This window comes from Juglans microcarpa x Juglans regia, chromosome 5D (assembly GCF_004785595.1).
Source record: "Juglans microcarpa x Juglans regia isolate MS1-56 chromosome 5D, Jm3101_v1.0, whole genome shotgun sequence".
Lineage (NCBI taxonomy): Eukaryota > Viridiplantae > Streptophyta > Magnoliopsida > Fagales > Juglandaceae > Juglans > Juglans microcarpa x Juglans regia.
The window spans coordinates 5,329,162-5,351,114 of NC_054602.1; the positions used below are offsets into that span (position 1 = coordinate 5,329,162).

General features: G+C 35.8%; 4 protein-coding genes across 12 annotated transcripts; 3 read left to right on the plus strand and 1 right to left on the minus strand.

Moving 5' to 3' along the window:
• The first annotated feature begins 1,974 nt into the window (after positions 1-1,974).
• Positions 1,975-9,306, plus strand: LOC121266329 (allantoinase). 6 transcript variants are annotated; one of them, XM_041170127.1, is made up of 16 exons: positions 1,975-2,336; positions 2,466-2,562; positions 2,829-2,949; positions 3,612-3,685; positions 3,839-3,915; positions 4,152-4,188; positions 4,262-4,347; positions 5,527-5,586; positions 5,776-5,924; positions 6,442-6,568; positions 6,923-7,078; positions 7,162-7,272; positions 8,068-8,178; positions 8,480-8,578; positions 8,674-8,882; positions 8,928-9,306. In XM_041170127.1, exons 1-15 carry the CDS (start codon positions 2,244-2,246, stop codon positions 8,800-8,802), a joined length of 1,527 nt encoding a protein of 508 aa, XP_041026061.1. In that variant the 5' UTR covers positions 1,975-2,243; the 3' UTR covers positions 8,803-8,882; positions 8,928-9,306. The 6 variants fall into 6 exon arrangements, with proteins under 6 accessions (XP_041026061.1, XP_041026058.1, XP_041026059.1 ...); XM_041170124.1 differs by having other exon boundaries at positions 8,674-8,854; positions 8,990-9,306; XM_041170125.1 differs by having other exon boundaries at positions 8,674-8,854; positions 8,995-9,306.
• A 285-nt stretch (positions 9,307-9,591) lies between these two features.
• LOC121266331 (stem-specific protein TSJT1-like) lies at positions 9,592-11,638 on the plus strand. Its single transcript, XM_041170130.1, has 4 exons — positions 9,592-9,868; positions 10,507-10,747; positions 10,930-11,050; positions 11,153-11,638. Exons 1-4 carry the CDS (start codon positions 9,663-9,665, stop codon positions 11,359-11,361), a joined length of 777 nt encoding a protein of 258 aa, XP_041026064.1. The 5' UTR covers positions 9,592-9,662; the 3' UTR covers positions 11,362-11,638.
• A 119-nt stretch (positions 11,639-11,757) lies between these two features.
• Positions 11,758-12,834, minus strand: LOC121266332 (glycine-rich cell wall structural protein 2-like). Of its 2 annotated transcripts, XM_041170132.1 has the most exons (2): positions 12,327-12,816; positions 11,758-12,197 (listed from the first exon to the last, which is right to left on the minus strand). In XM_041170132.1, the coding sequence occupies exons 1-2, from the start codon at positions 12,784-12,786 to the stop codon at positions 11,878-11,880; spliced, it is 780 nt and encodes a 259-aa protein (XP_041026066.1). In that variant the 5' UTR covers positions 12,787-12,816; the 3' UTR covers positions 11,758-11,877. The 2 variants fall into 2 exon arrangements, with proteins under 2 accessions (XP_041026066.1, XP_041026065.1); XM_041170131.1 differs by having other exon boundaries at positions 11,758-12,834.
• Positions 12,835-14,041: 1,207 nt separating this feature from the next.
• On the plus strand, positions 14,042-21,707 carry LOC121266333 (putative nuclear RNA export factor SDE5). Of its 3 annotated transcripts, none has more exons than XM_041170134.1 (12): positions 14,042-14,244; positions 15,425-16,002; positions 16,102-16,127; positions 16,899-16,976; positions 18,795-18,880; positions 19,079-19,323; positions 19,803-19,885; positions 19,972-20,028; positions 20,486-20,553; positions 20,672-20,778; positions 20,866-20,936; positions 21,277-21,707. In XM_041170134.1, exons 2-12 carry the CDS (start codon positions 15,435-15,437, stop codon positions 21,394-21,396), a joined length of 1,509 nt encoding a protein of 502 aa, XP_041026068.1. In that variant the 5' UTR covers positions 14,042-14,244; positions 15,425-15,434; the 3' UTR covers positions 21,397-21,707. The 3 variants fall into 3 exon arrangements, with proteins under 3 accessions (XP_041026068.1, XP_041026070.1, XP_041026069.1); XM_041170136.1 differs by having other exon boundaries at positions 14,044-14,244; positions 18,807-18,880; XM_041170135.1 differs by lacking the exon at positions 14,042-14,244 and adding an exon at positions 14,271-14,492.
• Positions 21,708-21,953: the final 246 nt, after the last annotated feature.

A 21,953-nucleotide genomic window follows, 5' to 3' on the forward strand; every position in this document is an offset into this window, starting at 1 on the left:
TTAAATATTCATATATAATATAATAAATAATTTAACTTTTTTAAATCTCAATTCATATTTTTTAAATATTCATACATAATATAATAAATAATTTAATTTTTCTAAATCTCAATTCATATTTTTTAAATTTTTAAATAATAATAATATTAAAATATAATATTTTAAATAAAAAATAAAAAAATAAAATTCTCATCTAACTCCAAACCTGCCCGATACTCAATCCCAAGTATAAATAGAATAATCTGCACGACTTCCTATTCCTATGCATGGAGAGAGGTCAGAGCAGTTGTTTTTATTGTGTTTATGAGACAAAAACCTTTGAAGATTTGCGCAACCAAATATCATTATTACATTATATATGATTTATTATTTTTATTATTCTATTTAAATAAATATATAAATATAAATATGTATATTTAAATAAACTAATAAAAATAATAAATTATATATTAATGTGTGGCTTAAAGAATGAAAATTATAATTTTTCTTGTGTGAATGGTCCCTGACTCATCGGAAAGAATCTCTCCACCATTATTGTCCAAAATATTCATTATTCAATCTGGAAACAAACAAAATATACAGCTATGCTCCACTAGAGCGGTCCCACAAACCAACGTGGCACTGTGAAATTTCAAATTGCGATGTAAATTTTGGTCGTTTATGGAAAAGTTAGGAGTTGACAAGTATAAGATAGAATAGAAATCATATTAAGTAGTAGACTGTGTAATTATCAAATAATTCTTTTAAAAAATATAATAAATATGAAATTTATATAAAAAAATTAATTTTTTAATAATAAATCTATAATATTTTTTAAAACGATTATATAATACTTACACGCTTCACAACTCAATGTAATATTACTTTAACTATAAAATACAATTTTTATTGAGTATTTATTATGAAAAATATTATATGTATTTAAGAAAACATTATGAATATTTACTTTTTTTATATATCAGTTATTAATATGATAAAAATTATAAATTATAAATTTAAATAAAAATTGATAAAATGAGTTTTAGAAATACAATTTTAGATATCGAAAGACACCCTTAATGAATAAATAATTTCCATTTATTTATCATAAAATTTAAAGAAGTAAAATGATAGTATGTTCATGATTTTTCTTTCTCATTTTGACTGTTTATATATTTATTTTTTTAATTTTTTAATTTAATAATTAAGAAAATGATTATTAATGTATTATGTATTTTTTTATCTATTAAAAATATTTAAAGATATTAAAAAAAATATAGCACTTGGCCTAAGAGCATCTTTAATAGATTAGTTAAAAGTTAAATCTATTGAATACTTAACTATTAGAGAGTAAAATATGTTCACAATGAATTTATTAAATTTCAAATATTTAGAATTTAGCTCAGTAACTTTCAAAAATTTTTTCAAATTTAGAAGCTACTGTACATATACAAAATATATATTTTATTAATTATTTTTCTCTCCCTTTCTTTTTATCATATATTTTATTACAATTGGTATATTAATTTGAATTAGTGATATATTAATTTAATAAGAATATGATTATTAATTAATATATAATAAGTAGAATAGTAAAATATGATAAAATAAAATAAATTAATAATTAAAAAAATTAAATAATTTTGAAATTATTAATTGTTTATTATTATATAATGAATAAATAGATAAAAGATTTAATATAAATAACTAAAATTAAATATATTTTATATTATTTTATTATTATATAATAAAAAAATAACTAATATATTGTAGAGATTTATAAGAATAGAATAGAATAAAATAATTAAAAATAAAATTTATCTTGTATTCATAAAAAAAAATATCCTTTAGTTGATGAATGAGAGTGGTCACCGCTGGCCGGCAGAATTCAATGTTGGGTCTTATTTTCCAAATTAAAGCATCCAATTAGACACAGAATCAGAGAATACAAAAATCTCTGGCTCAACACATGTAAGTAGGGTCTGGTAGTTCCCTGAATTCAAGAAGATTATTGCACTGCTAAATCTGAGTATCTAGTCGTATCCCCATCACGTCAAAAAATCAAATGGGTTCTGATATCATCAACCGGCTGTGAGGAGCCGAGGGAGTGCTGTGACATGGATTTTTTCCCCGGCGGGTAACACAAGTAGTCAACTTTTACAAGTTCGTGAACCTCGAGGAGTTCCTCCTTCAATTGGCTCGTTTTGTCTCCTTGAACTGGGTGAGCGTTTGCGACTGTGTGCGCTCGTGTGGTAGCAGAGAAAATGGAGTATATGCTACTATGGAGGATGTTACCTCTGCTGACGCTGGGCGCATCTTTTTTGTTCCTGTTCTACGTCCAGAACTACTCTTCCAAGGTTTCTGGTCATATTGAGTAAAACCTGAGACAGTAGTAATTTTTTGGAATGGTCTTTGGCTTATGGAAATTTTAGTATCTTCATATTTCGAGTGAATCTTATGCTGATGGAGTTTGACATTCCATGTGGCAGTTGCCTCACAAGGATTGCAGCCTTCTTCCTTACCAGCGGTATTGGATAGCCAGCAAGCGTATTGTGACACCACAAGGGGTCATTTCTGGTGCAGGTCTGTTTAATTGGTATTAATCTAGGAAAAATTGATATTCATCGTACTTTTAACCATATGATTGATGTATAAATAAAAAAAAATTAACAAATAGTTTTTCAATCATTTGATTCCCATTGAAGGAAGGAACAAAGAAGGATGTTGGTTAAAAGATTATGATTCATGAAATAGCATTACTGAACTTTTGTTAAACCAATATTTTTTTTAGGCTTATCATTTAACCACTTAGTTAATGCAGTTTTCTTGATGAAATCTGTAAATGGCAGTTGAAATAAAGGAAGGGAAGATTGTATCCATTGTTAAAGAAGAGGATAGGCAGTGGAATTCCAAGGAGGGACATGTAGTTGATTATGGAGAGGCTGTTGTCATGCCTGGCCTGATTGACGTGTAAGCCGTGAATGCTCTCTCTTCCTTCTTGTATATTTCTTCACCTTGAAAGCATAATAAATGGTTGCATAGATTTGGTGCCGTATTTTGGGTTGTGTCTGGCCAAAGACATTAATTTGCAAAGTTCTTTGTCGAATTATACGTGACATTTTTGCACTGTATTTTCATTTACATTTTGGCTCAGAGTGTAAGGTACTTCAACTTTGATTATGTCAAAAAGCAAAACAGAGTCCATTCAAATGTTCTCCTTTGATTAGTGTTGATTATAGAGCCAATGATAAGGCCACGTCGAACTGGATTGCTCTGAATCAAAGTTCAAACATCTGAGAATCCTGTACAGAAATTGTGTTTCAGATGTAACCTTAGCCGAGCCCTTTCAAATGTATTTATTATTTGATGTACATATCTCTTGTAGCAAACTCATCCTACTCATTACGCAATGATATGAAACCCCATGACCAGGGCACCGATGATTGCATTAAACCCTATGCTATATTGTTGGAAGTTGTTTATCATGTAATTCTTTAGTTGGGCTGTAATTTGCAGTGCATAAGAGGTTAGTCAATTTGATTGTATCAATAAGATAACTTGCTTGCAAAAATATAAATAAGATATTATTATTATTTTTTTAATGTGAACTTCTTTGGTTTTGTTCATGGAAGGCATGCACATCTTGATGATCCTGGAAGAGATGATTGGGAAGGATTTCCATCGGGGACTAAAGCAGCCGCTGCAGGTATGGCAATCTCCCTCATTTGTACCTGTGTTCCGAAGGTCCTTCTGTTGGTTATGAATTTTTAACATGATTTCTATGCGATACCAGAACTTTTGACCCTTCAATATTGATCTCCTCTGTTCTTATTTTGCATCATCACTGTGTTTTCCACAGGCGGTATAACAACATTGGTTGACATGCCTCTGAATAACTTTCCTTCAACCGTGTCTCAAGAGACTTTGAAACTCAAGGTACCAAATGATGAGCCAGAAATTTTGTCTCAATTACATTCCTACACATCACAAAGCCAACTATTTCTTTTAACTTTTATTTTTTTCATGTTCATTTGTGTGAGTTTCTTCTGCTGTCATATCCCATCCATCTCTTTTTATTTAGAAATGAAGCTGCGAATTTATATGAGGTTATAATTGCAGATCAGTTCAGTTTACTGCTATCTAATTCTGCCATTTATGCTTCTGCTTAACAGATTGAAGCAGCAGAGGAGAGGATTTATGTTGATGTTGGTATGCTGTTGAATCTATAAATTAGCCTAATGAAAATTCAAGGACTATTGTTTCTAAACTATGCGACCAACAGGTTTCTGGGGAGGTTTAGTTCCTGAAAATGCATTCAACTCAAGTGCTCTTGAGGGTCTCCTAAATGCAGGTGCTCTTGGTTTGAAGGTAATCTATTTCAGAAGTGCTGTTGGTTGTCACCGATCATTCTTACATAGCCTGCATAGAACAGGGTTACTGTTAGTTTATCAATTCGGTAGCACTTGCAGTATTAACAACTCGCAAACTCTAAAACCGTTTATCATCCTAAAATATATCAGTTGTTCTCAGCCACACAAAAACGTGTGAACCATTATGCTCAGTTTTTTCCTCTTTATTTCAAAGCATGCGTAGGATTGGGTAACTTTTCTTAGATCAAGAACTAGGGGGAGAATTGCATTCTATTTTACTAATTGGAAGCCATTTTTCCACCACAACCACGCTGTCACTTTTGGATATCTCAATTTCGATCATGGTGCTTGTGTTATTCCGCCAGTGTCTTTTTTGTAATTGCTAGAGATGCATATGTGTAATTGCTAGGATCATGGTGCTTGTGTTATTCCACCACTTCACACATAAGTGTAATTGCTAGAGATGTATTTGTTGCTTTCACGGCACTACACATCCTGCTTACATTTGAAAACGTGGATGGAACAAAGTTTACACTGGTGATAATATTTCCCTATTTGAACAACAGAACCTCCAAATCCTCATTTCTTCTGACTCTTGATTTTCCAATGTTAAATTTAGCATCCTCACATATAATTACTTTCAGAGTGTAAGCTAATTTAGCAGGCTTTTGAGGGATTCATGCATAAAGTATGATTGTATCACTTCCCCCCTTTCTCTATCAGTTTATTTAGTAACCTAATCTTTCTAAGGTAGATGAAATAAAGCTCTCTAGCAACTAAGGACTGCAACATAAGATCTACCGTCAATTTGTGGAACCTAAGTTTCAGGTGTGGTTCTGTGTTGCTCTTGAACTTATAATAGTATCAACTACCTGCTTTGGCATGATAACAACATGAATTGATTTTTGCCATATTCTACTTAGCCAACTTGCTAAAACTGGTTCTACAGGGTAAAACTGGAACATTTTGTAAATATCACATCATGTGGGTTTTTTATTCATCGTCATCTTTGAATTTCTATTGATAAAATACGCATGAAGAAGGCTTATTATGCGATGAAAATACAACAACATAAAGTATGCATGTATTATTTAGATCATCTTGACTCAAGATTTTCTGTTTCTGATAAGTATTCTATTAGAGATCATCTGATAAAGTTCTCTGTGTTTCTTTGTAGTCCTTCATGTGTCCTTCAGGGATCAACGATTTTCCCATGACAAACATCAGTCATATTAAGGTTTGTTTCCTGATACTCAATCCAAATGTTCATACAATAGTCCAACTGTTCTTTTTATCCAATTATACAATATTCGGTCATGATACAGGAATAATTGTGTAGGTTGCCTTTACGGCTATAATATAAGCTTGCATGTATACTCACTATTTTAGCATACTTGCATCAGATTTACAATTCTTCATTCCTCAGGAGGGACTGTCTGTACTGGCAAAATACAGAAGACCATTACTTGTACATGCTGAGCTTCAACAAGATTCTGAAAGCCACTTGGGTATTAAAGAGGGTAGTGATGATCCTCGTTTGTACTCAACTTATCTTAAGACTAGGCCACCTTCATGGTAAGATATTGCATGTGACTTTGTGAACAAGTAATCAATCTATTGAGTTATTGCTTGCTATGTTCTTATCCTCCAGACAAAAGTTTTTATGAAATTAATTTATTTCTGGTGGTTATACATATTGGTTCTGTCAATCATCCATTCTGGCTTGCACCGGGACATAGTGCGTATGCATTCTGCTTCAACCTGGCATACGAATCACGAATCAACTCATTTTGTTTTCGTTCCATGAGTAATGTTAAAACATTCCAATACCTGATGTATTAGCCACAATATTTCACAAATAAAAGCCATAAACACATAGGATCCCTAGTTTTGACCACCTTTTTTTGGCACCAGTAACTACTTTCTGAATTTTCAGGCCCCTTGAAACTGAGAAAAGTAGTCATTATTTTTCTCTCCAGTAATTATCAAAAGGAGGTACCTTTAGCATTTCAGGGTAATCATCTTTAGTTGGAGCGATCTCTATCAATGTCATTTTACATTATTTGTGATATCGTTCATTATTCCAAATCAGGGAGGAGGCAGCTATTAAGGAGCTTGTAACTGTCACAAAGGACACAAGGAATGGTGGCCCCGCAGAAGGAGCTCATCTTCACATCGTTCACTTGTCTGATTCAAGTTCTTCCTTAGATCTTATTAAGGTATCATACACGTAGCTCCAGTGGGGCATAAATATTACTGAAGATGCCAAATTCTTATTGACCTTTATACACATCTACTTTGGCATAGACTTGCACCCATGACAAGATCAATAATCAGAATTATCTGTTCGTCTTTTAGTTTGAAGCCTTTTTTACTGTTGTTCTCTTCCTCATATCAACTTCCTTCAGTGGATCTTCAATTTCAGCCAACTGAGAATGGCTACATGAATTTTCTTAGAGCCATTTGCCTCTGTTAATCCTTTCAAACTTTACTTCTCTCATGGAAAGCAATACTTGTAAATGCTTTTTTCTTTTGACTGAGAATGTTAGTCTCATTTCTACATTTTGTTACAGGAAGCAAAAGGTGGTGGTGACAGCATAACTGTGGAGACATGCCCCCATTATTTGGCTTTCTCAGCAGAAGAGATTCGGGACGGAGATACTCGTTTTAAGTGTTCTCCACCCATTCGTGATTCAGCCAATAAAGAAAAACTATGGGAAGCTTTGTTGGTATTTTCCATTCCATATGACTTAAATTCCATATTTTTACTATACACCACATATGATTCTACATGGTTTTAATGTATTTTCAGGAAGGACATATTGATGTGTTAAGTTCTGATCATTCTCCGACACTGCCAGAACTCAAGTTGCTTGATGATGGCAACTTTTTGAAGGCCTGGGGTGGCATATCGTCTTTGCAGGTTGGTGTGTTTACATTTAGTATAGATAGATAACTTGTCAAAATCTATGGATACCATGGGACTTGACTGAAGAATACCATAGCTTGCAATTGTTTATATAGGATGCTACTTTGAGGGACTCATCTTAGAAGTTGCAGCAAGCTTTTCATGCAATTGATTGAGCACTGTACCTAGCTACATCTTTGGATGAGGGAGGTTTCACGTTAGTGAGCATGGGACCTCATTGTCCTGTTCTGTGTGCTTGCATGGTTTTAAGTTTTAACAGGGAAAAGTTACCACACATAGACAGCTGAGGAAGCTTGTCTATATGGTAGATATATATATATATTTTTTATTGGTATGCATAATATTTGTCTTTATCTTGGAGGAAATTAAGAAGAATAACAAAATAACGGAGACATGAGAACTAACTGCTTGGATATATATGTAGAGGCCTAGGTGTATCATAATATGTTTAAGCATTATGATAGCCAAATCTATACATTGTCCTTTAGATACTCTATCATCCAACTGAAAGGCGAAGTTGTCATTTCTAATCCCATTTGATGCCAGAGGTTGAGGATTATATTATGGCCATTGGACAATTTGTTGCCCATAATTAGGCATGCTCCATGGGGGAATATTGAAATGATGTACTTTTAAGGGACATAGAAATATACATTAAACTCGTGATTTCGAATATGCAGAGTAGTGTAATAAGGAAAGTATGCTCCAATTTCTTGGTTCAATTAGTTTGACAGTCTTTCGGTCCTTGGTTCTAAGAAGTAACTGCCATCCTTTTGTGAGTATCTGCAGTTCATTCTTCCTGTGACGTGGTCATATGGGCAGAAATATGGGGTAACTTTGGAACAGTTGGCTCTATGGTGGAGTGAGCGGCCCGCCAAATTTGCCGGACTAGAACTAAAGGTGATATTACTAATTCTTTCATATTCATCATTGTGATTTAAACATTTAGGAATAAATAAGCATTTTGCTTTGTTTGTAGCCATTAACATGCACATAAATGATAAAAAAAGAGCGACCTTGGAGAAGTCATCAATTTGACCTTTATATACTATCTTAACGTTTCTTGAAGTGACATTATTAACAAGCTCAAAACAGTGGCTTGCTGGAATCAGTCCAGTACATGCAGATTAGACAATTTTGTAATATTTCCTAACAATTTCTTGCCCAATCATAGTGTGTGAATTTTGATTCTATCATCTAGGGTGCAATTGCTGTGGGAAACCATGCAGATATTGCCATATGGGAACCAGAAGTGGAGTTTGACCTCGATGATGGCTATACTGTATACCTTAAGCATCCTGTATGTCTATGTTATTTGTCTACTATCAATTCTATTATGCATACTCAGATTATCTTCTAATACAGTACTTACTGCTGTGAACTTCATCCATATAGAGTATCTCTGCCTACATGGGATCAAAACTATCTGGAAGAACGCTGGCAACTTTTGTAAGAGGGAACCTTGTCTACAAAAAGGAGGAGCATGCTCCTGCTGCGTGTGGTGTTCCCATCCTTGCAAGATGAAAAACTTAATTTACTAGTTGCTCTTGTATGTAACTGATTCTAAATCTCAATGGTATGTGAAGTTTTCATCTTTTTACTAGTTGCTCTTGTATGTAACTGATTCTAAATCTCAATTGTATGTGAAGTTATCATCTTTCTCCAATTATGGATTTTCTGACAATCCCTTCAACTTTTGTCCATTACCTAGCCTAGTTTCAGTCGATCGAGGGTGGACCAGTTACTGTTGGGTGGGGGGCAATGCCATTGGCGGTCCAAACAAGGGAGTCTTCATCAACCAGAAAATTTTATTACAAACAAGGGAGTCTCGTCGGACTGTACCTAAATTTTTAGTGAAATGAAGTCACTTCTAATATGAGATCAGTGAGAGAAGAATATTAAGATCGTGAAGACAAAGATGTAGCAACTTTTGCATGAACAAAACAAAATTGTCGCATCCAAAAAACAAGTGTTTGGTCTCGCATTAAAAAATAATAATCATTATATAATGACTGAATTCGGTAAAAATTATTGCTGATTTCGATAAATATATACTTCAATTATTTTGCTCTTTTTTTTCTTCTTTTTTTTTTTTTTTTCTTTCTCGAGAAGCGTTATTTGAGTTCGTCTTTGTTATCTTCGATGAATTTGTCTTAAACCGACACCTGAAGCATAAACCAAAAAACTCTAATTGGCGTTATGCAAGCCTGCATGCCAAGCCAACCATGCACATTACACGTATCACCCGAACGACCCTTGTAGCTGCCACATGCATGCATACCTCCCAACACAGCACTCTTGCAAGCATAAGCATCCGGAAAGCTCAACGACATTCGGTGCACCAAATTCAGCAAGCTGGGAATTCTTGGAAGTATTGCCTGGAAATGTTGGCTGTGTTTGAGAAAGCAATAGGAAAACCACCGGAGGAGCTGAAGCTTCCTTCGATGGGGACGTTAGAAAATATGAAATCTAGGCAGGAAATAGCAGAGATTGTCCGGTCATTGTGGCCGGAGTCTATGGTCATGTACAACCTTCCAAATGGGAATTTTATGGCCATGTCACATGAAAATGAAAGTCCACTACAGCCCAGGTATTAGTTACTTGTTAAATGATCTTATTTCTACTGCTATAGTTTTGTGTGGTTTCCCCATGTCTGATACGTTCGAATTGCACCAAAAACCAAGTGAAGTCGCCTTCAAATCTTTTTTTTTTTTTGAAGTTCCAACATGTCTACAAATTGCCCCCCCCCCCCCCCCCCCCCCCCCCCCTCTTAAATACATCACAAAGCCCTTAAATCCTGAAATCTTATGAAATTCTGTGCTTTATAAAGACCCTAAACGTTTCTATGTCCTTCACAATTGGCCAGTAAATCACAAAAATTTCTCAATCTTGTTCAATATATATGCTAACTTTACATATAATATATATAATATGGTACTACTCCATATATTTAGAAGTAGAAGTTCCACCGTTCATATAGACAAGTAAGTACAGGGGCAACATGTAAAGCCAACTTCTTGTACGATTCCTAGCTATTAGCTGAAAGCGATATTGAGTGATTTTCTTGCTTTTAAGTGAATTCCGTGTGCTGAAGTCAAGATTGAACTTTTGCTAGAGCTACTAAAAAGCCCTGAAATTAATTTATAACCTAAAAGAAAGCATATATGAAATTATGAAATGAAGTGCGTGCATGGTGCGCTAAACTGTCCCTCATTTGCATGATGATAGGTCTAACGTAGTAAAAGACGATATCTTCTGCATTTTCAATGGGATTCTAATGAATACTCCTGAACTTAGACGACACTATGGCCTTTCAAGACAAGCTACAGAAGCCATGATTGTAGTTGAAGCCTATAAGGTTCTGAGAGATCGAGCACCCTATCCACCTGATCAAATCATTAAAGATCTCGAAGGAAAATTCGCATTCATTATCTTCGATGCTACATCTGGAAGACTTCTTTTAGCCAGGGTGAGCTCAAGCTAGCCTGCTTTTATACGTTGGTTTCTGGAATTCACTTGCTCCATTGATTTTGGAATTTTTTTTCTCATACAAAATCAAACTTTGCGATAAAAAAAATGCTAGCTCGTGAAAGGAAAAATATTTCTACCATTTTTTTTTTCCTTCCGAACAATTATTGCTACCATTGTTAGGACCGTGAAGGACGCGTAGAACTTGAATGGGGAATGGGCAGTGATGGGTCCTTGGTTTGCTCTAATGATCCCAACCTTATAAGAGAAGCCTGTGGAAAATCTTGTGCACCTTTTCCTCCTGGTTAGTTCAGCTCACTTTTCCCCCCTTCTCCATCTTGGCTGCACAACAAGCGAGCTTTATATGCTGATCAAAAATTGGCTTTCGTAATGCTATGACATGCAGGATGCATTTTCATGAATGGAAGTGGGCTTTTGAGCTTTGATCATCCACTTCACAGGGTTAAAGCAATTGTTCGTGAAGACGACAATGGACACATCTGTGGAGTTATCTTTCAGGTGGACCTTTACACACGGCTACCTAGCATTCCACGCACAGGAAGTGCAGCGAATTGGGCAGATGCCGCTGTCGCTGAGAGCGAGCAAAGATCTTAAGATCATGCAAGCTGGTGCGTGGTGAACATTATCAAGCTTCGGTGTAATAATCACTGAATACTCTGGAAATCATGTGTTAGTGGGTTCGTGCTTGATGAAGAAATGGAGGACCATTTCAAACGAATTATCATTTCGCGTAGTGACACTTCAAAATCGTAAAAGCCTCTCTGTATGTTGTTTTCTAGAAACGCAAGTTTCAGCAATGTTAGTTTGTGTGTTAAAATGGCCTGTTTCTATAAATAATGCGTAAAAATGAAGCTGATATCCTTTATTAGTAGTTTCTCATATATTTTTTTCACATCTATAGGTATACTTCTGATCCTTGATTATACGCTTCTTAATCATGGTATTCTGACTGGCAATATATTCCAGACACAATATCAAATATTGGGTGCCATTAGAACAGATCGGTCTGAAAGTTTTATTAAGGTGTGTGTGTATATATATATATACAGCACATGTTTTATTGAAGTACGTCCGCCCTGCAGCTGATCAGCGGACTTGCCCCAGGTCCACCTAGCCTGACTTTGGGGCCATGGCATCTCTCATGTGCTTTTGGTCACGATGATCGAACTTGTGCTCTACAATATCCTCGCCATGGCTTTCATCTGTGGACCTCTTTACGCCATTATGGTCCTGATCATGATCATGATGGCCGTCGCCTTCCTTGCCGTCCTTGTGGTTGCCATAATCGAAGTACAATCTCATTGAACCGCATCCATCACCGGGACAATTAACCGGTGTGCACTGGAGACCACCCCATCCAATACCACCGATAGTAAAACCAGGAATTTCGAACGATGGGATCCAACCGACTGGGCCACCGCCATAACCACCTCCACTTCCTTGGCCAGAGCCGGAGCAGGAGCCGGAGCAGCCACCAGAACCAGAACCACTGCCCCCGCCAGAACCGGAACCACCTCCAGAACCTCGTCCACCACAGCCGCTCCCAGTGCCGGAACCACCTCCACTCCCTTGGCCGGAGCCGGAGCCGGAGCCGCCACCAGAACCAGAACCACTGCCCCAGCCATAACCAGAACCACCTACAGAACCTCCTCCACCACAGTCGTTCCCAGTGCAGGAACCGCCTCCACTCCCTTGGCCAGAACCGAAACCACCTCCAGAACCTCCTACACCAACCCCAGAACCCTGAACGGTACCAAGATCAACGACGGAACCAGCAATATTCCCACCAGCAACGCCAAATCCAGGACCTGAATTGACACTAGCGCTGCCAACTCCTCCAACGGCGCCGCCATCACCGCCGCCTTTTCCCCATGACCACATTCCTCCTTGGATGCCATGGCCTTCTTGTTTATGATCAGCTTCTTGATCAGGCTTGGGAGGGGGGAATCTATAAGCACCACAAAATCCCAAGCTAAGAAAAAATAAGTAGGCTACGTAAGCACATTTTGCTACTGCCATGTTGTTGGGCTATATAATATATTCAATGCTTCACTCCCCTCTTGGGGTCTACTACATATTTATATGTCGACTACGTACCTAGCTACATGCATGGATGGTTTGGTTTGGAGGAAAGTGGCGCAAAGGCTGGAGTTGATTGTGGAAGGTCGAAATCGCATGCATTTATTTTGTTACGAGAATCAGGTACACATGCATGGTGCTTGTGTGAACAAACGCCCGTCATCTCAATTTGTTAAATTAGTAAATGCACAAGGGATCGAACCCTTTATGCATGCTTCCCTCTCATGAGGAGCAATTCTGTTTAGAGTAAGCGTGGTCTGATCAGGCCGAACACTTCGCTACTCACTTGTTTTGTGTTTTCCTGATCATCGTGATAATCTTCTACAATTAATTCTTTTATTGGGGTCGAACCCTCATATCCTCTTGTAAATAAGTTTTTAATTATCTGATGATGATAATGACTTAATATTCTTCATGATCAATCTAAAACAAATGGAGGTGCAAGTTGGTAGGTAAAGTAAACTTTCTCTATTTACTTTATGACCGGAGACCCAAATGATAGCAAATCAAATCCCACAACAAGATAAAACTTAACGGGGTTTGTCCAAACCCTAGCTTGCTGGGCCAAAGCCCAATATGGAGTACACGATGTAGACCAAGACGTCGTCTGTTTAAAAAATGAACAGATTCCACAATAACTAGTCAGTTGTCACGTGCTTTCGATGATTCATAATCTTGTTATGAGGCTTGACCGTTCACTACCACCTCAATTCGAGTATATTATTTATATAAATGATCTGTGGCCTAGAGATTTTAGAACGTTAAATTTATTCTGCTTATTTAGAATTAGAACAATGTTACGTACAGTTAAAATACGTAATTGTCGGATAATTATTTTAAAAAAATTAAAAATTATTTTTTAAAAATTAAATTTATTTTTTAATATAAATTTCGTATTTACTCAATTTTTTTAAAAAATTGCGTGAGGGTTGCATATCACTGTTACGCGAGTCAAAATTATATTCAATAGTGCTAATTATATTCGATAGGCAAAGATCACACAAATCCATCCGTACTTTCAAGTTTCAACCGTTGGATGAAGCCAGAAGAGATCGGACATGGAATGAAACTTCCTAAAGCAGTATCCTATTGGACTTATAACCTTGGAATTGTCATTAATAACGAAAATAGCATTGGCAAACTTAATGAAGAAGTCGCGTGGAAGAGACCGATATTGGCTACGAGGTAGAGGAAGGCATCAAGATCTGGCCATGCGGCTCAGACAGTGCTCAGAGGCGCCAAAAGCATCTCCCTCCCGCTTTATTTTATTTTACTGTATTGTCGTATTATTTTTACTTTTAGTTTTTTATTTTCAGTCATTGCTTTTTTTTTTCGTCCTTAAATATCGCAAACTCGGTCTCACACATTTCGTCGAAGACCCTCATTTCGTCTCTCACTGTAAGTGCCTCAAACTCTCCACTCTTTGGACTGAGTTCTGTCTGTGAGCTTGAATTTCGATTTATCTTCTTATAATGCTCAAAGATTGAGAAACTGATGACGTTTCTAATTGCTACTAGTAAGAGCAATGAGTTTTAAAATTCACGAGGAACCTCCGAGCGGAATGCATTTTTTGTGTTACCAAACGCGGTCGTGTTTGTTCTTGCGTCGGAATTTGATTCGATTGGGATACTAGTGAAAATTGATAGGTTGATTGAATCACCCTTGCATTGATCTTAATACCGGTCTTGCTCTCGCTGCATTCTTGTTCTGATTGTGTGGTGCCGATTCACTGAGGTGGTTTGGCTTTTTAATTAATTTGGTTTCTGTTTGTTTGATTTCTTTAATTATCCATTTGTTTATATGCGGAAATATATTGATATCTCTCTCTCTCTGGCTCTTTAGTCTTTGCGTTTAATGGTTCTGCAGAATTATTTGACTGTTTGCTGCTATGGTTAAGTGGTTCGATGCTTAATTATTGAATTGAAATAAACGCAACAACCGAGCCGCGAAGAGTGATAGTTTGTATTTTGATAACTTTCATTTTATCTTTTTAAGAAAAAACTCTGAATGATTACTTTGTCATTCTTTTGCGTAATATTGATGCATTTTGTTATGCTTATCGACTCTAATATTTTCTTTTTGATGATTTGCACTTATTATTATTATTTTTTTTTAAATGTTCCGTGCCAAAGTTGGTTGAAGACCATTGAGAAGTCCTTGTTGGAGACACCGCACACTTGTGCCTCTAACATTGACGTCGTCCTTCCCTTGATTAGATTCTTTCGTTTTATTATTTTAGGCTCTTTTTTTACTTTGAAAGCATGTATGCATTGCACGGTACTAATTGTTTGTTTACCTCACCCATGGAAGATGAAAATTCTAGTTGTATATCAAATTGAGATGACGGATCAACATCTTTTGTCTGTTGATTTTTGGTAGTTAGCTGCGCATCAAGTTATTGATGCACCCTTTTCTTTTTGTTAATTTTCTAGTGAGAGATACTTTTTCAAACCTCTCAACTGTGGTTTATGTTCTGGTGCAAGTTCACTAGTCCTCAAGTAATGAATATAGTTGCCTTCCGGATTTGAATTTTGTAATGTTGATTAAACTCTTTCTGAACCTCTTTTGTGCTGTGAAGCTTCACTGGAATGGAAGCATCTGGCTTGAATGTGCCACAATATGACGATGAGGAGAAGGCACTGAAGGGTTTGCTCGACGCATTTAGTTCTACATGTTCTCTTGATGAAATAGCTTCTGCTTATTGCAAGGCTGGCCGAAATGCAGATTTGGCTGCTGAGATTCTGTATGACATGCAGGGAAGTGGCTCTACATCTACTGCCAATGCATCTAATTTTGAAGTAAAGGGGGAAGAATCTTCAGAGTCATCCTGTGGTAACTTTTCTGAGAAGTTGGGTCAAGAAAATGGAAATCCTAGAGCTCCAAAGCAAAAAAGTTGTCCAGTTTCTGGAGGTACTGTTTCAAGCATTCTTGGTAAGGACTATATCAGGTCCACATCATCATCAAAAGGGTCTTATAGGATGAGCAAACCATCCAAACCGGACTCACCGGTGATGCCGATGTCTGAACTTCCTGAAGTTGAAGCTAAGTTAGGTTCTCCAGTAGATGATCCAATGCATTGGGACATGGAAGATTTTCTTTTCAAAATGCTTGGGGATGGGTTCAAGGTGGATAGGAATGTGATCCGAGAAGTTATTGGTAAACCATTTGTTACATCTAATTTTATTGATGTTAATTTGACAGAATTGTTTAGACTATGTCTGTGGCCACTAACCAGGCTTCTTATTCAATATGCAGATTATTGTGGACCTGATATGCCAAAGGTATGCATAATATACTGTTTATGTTGTTTTCACTTTAAAAAAATCCTTTATTTTGTGATAAATTTCAATAATAAGTTACTAGAGTGAACTCTGTTATGCTTTTGGAGATGTTCATACAGTTTGTTGACATTAAGTGCTGCTGATTTCTTCAATGAAAAGTTAATAGAGGAAATATTGTTGGCGGTTTATGATACTTTACTGAATAAGTCTATTTAAACTGAGAAGATCCTAGCACTTCATGGTTAACCCAATTATCCAAGGGTCTGAATACTGTGAAGTACGGGCCACAAAGCGTCAGCATTTCCGTGAAAAATTTATTATAACATCCTTAGCAAACTAAACAGACGGTGCCCGTAGGCAATAGGTGGCCTTTATGGAATCTCAAGCATGAATAAGATATAGAGACTAGTAGTTTAATGAAAATGAAGTGAGGGCTTAAGGTGAATACTGAAAGGTAAATAATGGGACAAGTATCCCTATTCGAAGAGCTATCACTCCAAGAAATGGAAATGGTGCTCTAATAAAGTCTCTCTGAAATAAAAGAGATAAGTTATATGCCCTTGACAGACATCCAATTTAACTGTTGTAGTAAATCTAGATGGTAAATCGATTCTGCAAGTGATAAAATGTAGTTTCCTTAGTGCTGTCTATGTCATTTTCTCATCCACGACATTCTTATGATACATGTAAGATAAAAATCAAAAATAATAAAAAATAATAAAAAAAAAAGCATCTCTAATTACAAATTCCTTTTTCTCTCCAACTGTTCAGTGCATGGAGAAATTACTTGAACTATCAGCAGCAAATTTAGGCACAAGGAACAATCTTGTTATTGAATCTACTGAAAAGGTTAGTATATTACCAGTAATTTTAGAAAGCAGTGGCCGTTTAGATTATATATGCTTCCTTCTTCAGTTAGAAACTGATGTAATGCTATAATTAGTTACTATAAGTTTTAAGAAACTGGCGATCCTTTTTTTTTGCCACGTAACTAAGCTTATGCGAGTCAAAGGCATGAAGTATTTATTGGAGTTGATATGACATCACGTAAATGAGATGGTCTGAAATCAAATTGGTTTTGCATTTTCAGTATTTTGCCAGAGGAACATTATTTTCAGCTTGATTAAATATTTAGCATTTTATTTTGATTAAAGCGAAAGGAATTTATTGTGAATATTTACTTTTCACAGGCTGGAAATTTTTTATATTTGCTCATTGCATTGATTATTTTATTGTAAATGGTCAGTTCCTCTCTATACTATTGATGACAACATGGGAAGAGATGATGACTTTTATATTCATGTCTAATGGAGTTATCCATGTGAATAGAGAATATACAAGAAGAAAATAGATGATAACAATTATATCTTTGTCTAATAGGATTGTGCATGTGAATGGGACTTTTCAATGTGAACTGAAAGTTTTCATTGAATGCAATATCTTCCGTAAAACCTTTGGCTTGTCATCAAGTAGCTATATATAACCTTGGTTGGAATATATAGAGTTATAATTTGGCTAGATGAGATGTCGATTGGGTTATGCTGCAGAGGCTGTTTATCTCCTTTGTTGTTTGAGGATCAGTCAAAAGTCCCAAATTTTGGAGGCATCTGTTCATTTGCAATGTTTTAGGTTATTGTAAAGAGAGTAAGCCATATTTTGAACATGAATCTTTGAGAAGAGAGGCTCTTTTTTTTTTATAAGTTTTTCAGCATTGTCTAGGGTGTGAACTGAGGGGCACCAAACTGATGACCCTGCCTCCTGGTTTCTCGAAGAGTGGACCCAACTGAACCACACAAAGAGAGTAGGTCTAGTTGGCTGTTGCGTGGGAGAAACATAACGAAGAGATGAATTTTAAAATGAAAAAGGAGAAACATGAATATTAAAAAATAAAATAAATAAACTCAGGGAAATTAGAGACTAGATTAAAAACAGATTCAATCTTACATCAAAACAACAATCAAACTAAGTAACAAACAGAAATGAAAGAGGGAATGACTGAATAGGTGTGGGCTGAGAGAGAGTAGCTTTGAGAGAGTGGACGTAAGTGGTGAGAGAGGGTGAAGCGGTGAATAGAATGGCAGCTACAATGACAATAGTTGGGCTTTGGGATTGTGACGTAGAACTGGTGGAGAGTGAATCATACTAGAAAAATTATAACCCTTGGTGACCATCGGGCTCTAATATTTAAAGGATAAAAGTAAATAACTAAAAAAATCTAGTGCACGTAAAAAAAACTAAAAGAATACAATATATTTAAAATTATATATTTATAGCTATTGTTTGGTTCATTCTGGGTGAACCAAGCCACTTTGACTGAAGACAACCAATAATCTTTGGTTTGATATACAAGCTGCTGGTTCTGGTTGGTCCCTGTATACACCCTAGTGTCATCGTGTTACAGATGGTGAATGTTTTGCATGCCCTCTGCAAGGACTGGATGGTTTGTCCTGAAAAACATAGTTCCTTATTGTTTCTTTATGAAATAAGCTACATTGCTTTATGTTAACTAACGATCTTGCTTAAATTCAAATATTTGCGTTCATGTAACGCGCACACACGCGCACACATGCACACACGTTTGCTATTAAGACTAGTAATTTACTGATAAAAAAGACGAGCAAGTTATTGTGGTTTATCATACATTATGTTTTTTCTTGCTTTTTTGAGTTCATCTTACAGTTTGCAAACAAGGGTCAAAAAGCTGAAGTACCTTCACATCAAGGAAAGCTGCAATATGTAAATCATCCCAGAAGGTTTGATTGTTTCCTTTACATCCCTCAATAGCTATTGATATACCATTCTGTTTTTACTATTGTAACTTCTATTTTAAAACGCACGAGGTGGGAGTTCTATTGCTATTTAACTCCCCTCAACCCCATGCTCCAGGGGAAAATTAGCTATTTATACTTTTTCTTCTAGGTCTTGCTTAATCTTTATTTGCATTAATCCAGCAATGGAAATGGAGCTTCATCTATAAATGAAGTAGAACCACCTGGAAAAGTTGAAGAGAGAAATGGTCTCCAGAAGGAAGTTTTGGTTGCTTTATTTAATGCTCCTGGGAGACATGATGAGTTTCCTAGAAGAACAACAAAGGCTGTGAAGAGATATGCAGCACTTGAGCAAGTGGTGGATGGACCTATAATAGATGACCTAGAACACAAGAAGACTCTGACATACTTGCGGAAAGATAATGATGGTATGTACTCTATTTTCTAGGAACTTGATTTCTTCATTGTCCTGAATCGAGTTTGTAGAGAGGTTTAAAATATTTAGAAACACACTCTAATTTTTTGTGGGTTACAGGAGTCATATAAAATTTTGGAAGGATGGCCAAGGAGAACTTTTTAGTGGGTCAAGGAGGGGGAGGGAATTTTTGGAGGGGGAGGGGGGGCATAAAGAAATTTTCTGATTTTTTTTTTTTTAAATGGGAAGGGTGGAAAGGTAATTTTCAAAACTTTGGGTACCCCAAGTCTACACATGGCAAAAGAGAATGGTCTGTGGAACAGTTGATATGTTGTTAAATGTTTGGGAAACATGAGGCATCATTTTGTTAGGAGAAGTGATGTATTGCCCTCGCAGTTTCATTCACTGCTACAAAAACAGGTCTATTCCTGTCACATGGTTTTTTCGAGTCATATTTTCCTTTGTTTACTAGAGTTTGTCTCTCAATTGCAGATATAGATGATGAGGATAGCTACCAAGTTCTTCGTAAAGCTGTGAAGGAGTATCGGGGCACCATGAAGGAATACTATAAAGCTGTAGGTCACCACTTAATAATTTCCTTTTTTATGCCATCTATTTTATCTTTGAACATTACAAAGTAAGGACACCATTTGCTTCTCAGGCTCTTGATGCATTTTCTGAGGGTGATCGTGTTAAAGCAGGAAAACTTCTAGATCAGGTAAGAATGCCATCTTGACTAGAGTAACAGTGGTTTGATGAGACTAGAAGCACTAGTGTTCTATTTGTTCTACTTCATTTAATATCTTTTGACTAAACACTGTTGCAAATTAGCCCTATTTGGATTCAGATATGAGTTGAGATGGTTTTAGATGAGTTGAATAAAATATTGTTAGAATATTATTATTGTTTTAGGATTTGAAAAAGTTGAATTGTTTATTATATTTTGTGTGGGAATTTGAAAAAGTTCTAATGATGAGATGAGATGAGTTGAGGTGAGTTCTGAATCCAAACTTAATTGTGATTGTGGCTCTTATTTTCAGTTACATGGAGATTTTTCAGATATCTATAATGTATCTGGACTAAAAAATAGGAGTTCTAAAAGGAATGCCACATGGTCGAATGCCCTTACTTGGCCAATTTTAAAAATGTTATAACAAATGCTACGGAAATTGCAGGGACATTTTTTTCATGAGAAGGCTTGTGAAGCAGATGAAGAATCCAATAGAAAAATTTTTGAATCTAGGTGATTTCCCTTTTCTTTACATTGTGTGTGCATTTTGTCATATCATCTGTTTGGTTGGATGGAGGGTTACACAAACGATCCATATAATTGTAATTTACCTCTGTTTGTTCATTATCAGAAATGATGAGGCACAAGATGAAATGACGCTTGACTTGCATGACCGTGGTGCCAAGGATGCAGTACGCCTTCTGAAATGCCATCTTTCATCATTTTCAGGCATCCCATGTAAGTCGGTATTCTCTCATTTGTAATTTTCTATCAAATTGTTTACAGTAATTGAAATAACTGGCATTTCATTGTCGTTCCCTTCAGCATTCAAGTCCCTTAAGGTCATTTTAGAGACAAAGGATGAAGATGCCACAAAAGGATCTCGTAGACGACTGGTAAGAATGGCTGATTTTTTTCATCTTAGTTGGATAATGCTTCTCCAATTAACAACTTTATAGGGCTAAGGTAATAATATGTGGAAAGAAAGTTCTAATTCTGTGAAATTCAAAAGGCAGTTCAGGAATCACACCTGAATGATTTTTTGTAGAATGGAGCATTAATTCACATTTGAAAATGTTGATTGAACTATCCAGGGTTAGAATTTCCCTACTTGTGAAGCATCTTTTCTTTCTTTTGCCTTTCTTTTTTATTCATTATTTGAATTTTTAAGCACCTTTGATTTTCCTTCACGGTCCCTGGTTCGATCCGGTAACTATCCGGTTTCATTTTGGATAGGTTATGAAAATATTGGAGAAGGAATCCATTGCTTGGACTGAAGAAGAAGAAAATGCTGGAACAATATTAATCCACTTGAACAGTATCAACCGAAAACGTTTGAGTTTTGTCAAAAAATAATGCCCCAAAAAAATCATCTATTCATATCAAGGTAAAATTATCGATTCTTGAAAGGATGAGCACTGTAAGCAATAGAGGCTATACGGTGGTAGAGGAAAAAAATTTGTTCAACAGTTTGAGGGCCTCGCGTGTTTATTGCTGGCCAGTTCTTCGTTGGTCATAATTTTATGAAACTTTTCCTGTTTTAGCCTTACTGTTGTATGTAAGCTACTAAGCAATGCTGCAATGAGTAGAAAGTTTCTGAAATGTGATGACTGTTTTAACGTGACATTTAGTATTTTTCATCAAGTTTTGGCATGTAATTTCGTTTACCTGCCTTGTCTTTACCTTTTATTTTTTAGGTTTGCTAATCATCATCTCCACATACCATACACTATATTTATTTTTATTTTTATTTTATTCTTCTTAAACTAATTGATTTTTTCTATTTATCATATATATACCACACAATTGGTAAGAGAAAATTAAAAAAAAAAAGTGTATTGAGTGGTGTGAGAATGATGAGTAGAATTGTTATTTATTTTTCATTATTTCAAGAGAAATGTTAATCCCAATTA

Excerpts from the sequence above, each read along its gene's own strand:
- LOC121266329 (XM_041170127.1), top strand. The coding sequence starts at position 2,244 with ATGGAGTATATGCTACTATGGAGGATGTTACCTCTGCTGACGCTGGGC. Across the intron at positions 3,686-3,838 it reads GACTAAAGCAGCCGCTGCAG|GCGGTATAACAACATTGGTT; the intron begins GTATGGCAATCT and ends TGTTTTCCACAG. Across the intron at positions 6,569-6,922 it reads CTTCCTTAGATCTTATTAAG|GAAGCAAAAGGTGGTGGTGA; the intron begins GTATCATACACG and ends ATTTTGTTACAG.
- LOC121266331 (XM_041170130.1), top strand. The coding sequence starts at position 9,663 with ATGTTGGCTGTGTTTGAGAAAGCAATAGGAAAACCACCGGAGGAGCTG. Across the intron at positions 9,869-10,506 it reads GAAAGTCCACTACAGCCCAG|GTCTAACGTAGTAAAAGACG; the intron begins GTATTAGTTACT and ends GCATGATGATAG. Across the intron at positions 11,051-11,152 it reads TTGTGCACCTTTTCCTCCTG|GATGCATTTTCATGAATGGA; the intron begins GTTAGTTCAGCT and ends TATGACATGCAG.
- LOC121266332 (XM_041170131.1), bottom strand. The coding sequence starts at position 12,786 with ATGGCAGTAGCAAAATGTGCTTACGTAGCCTACTTATTTTTTCTTAGC.
- LOC121266333 (XM_041170134.1), top strand. The coding sequence starts at position 15,435 with ATGGAAGCATCTGGCTTGAATGTGCCACAATATGACGATGAGGAGAAG. Across the intron at positions 16,003-16,101 it reads TGTGATCCGAGAAGTTATTG|ATTATTGTGGACCTGATATG; the intron begins GTAAACCATTTG and ends TTCAATATGCAG. Across the intron at positions 16,977-18,794 it reads TTATTGAATCTACTGAAAAG|TTCATCTTACAGTTTGCAAA; the intron begins GTTAGTATATTA and ends TGCTTTTTTGAG.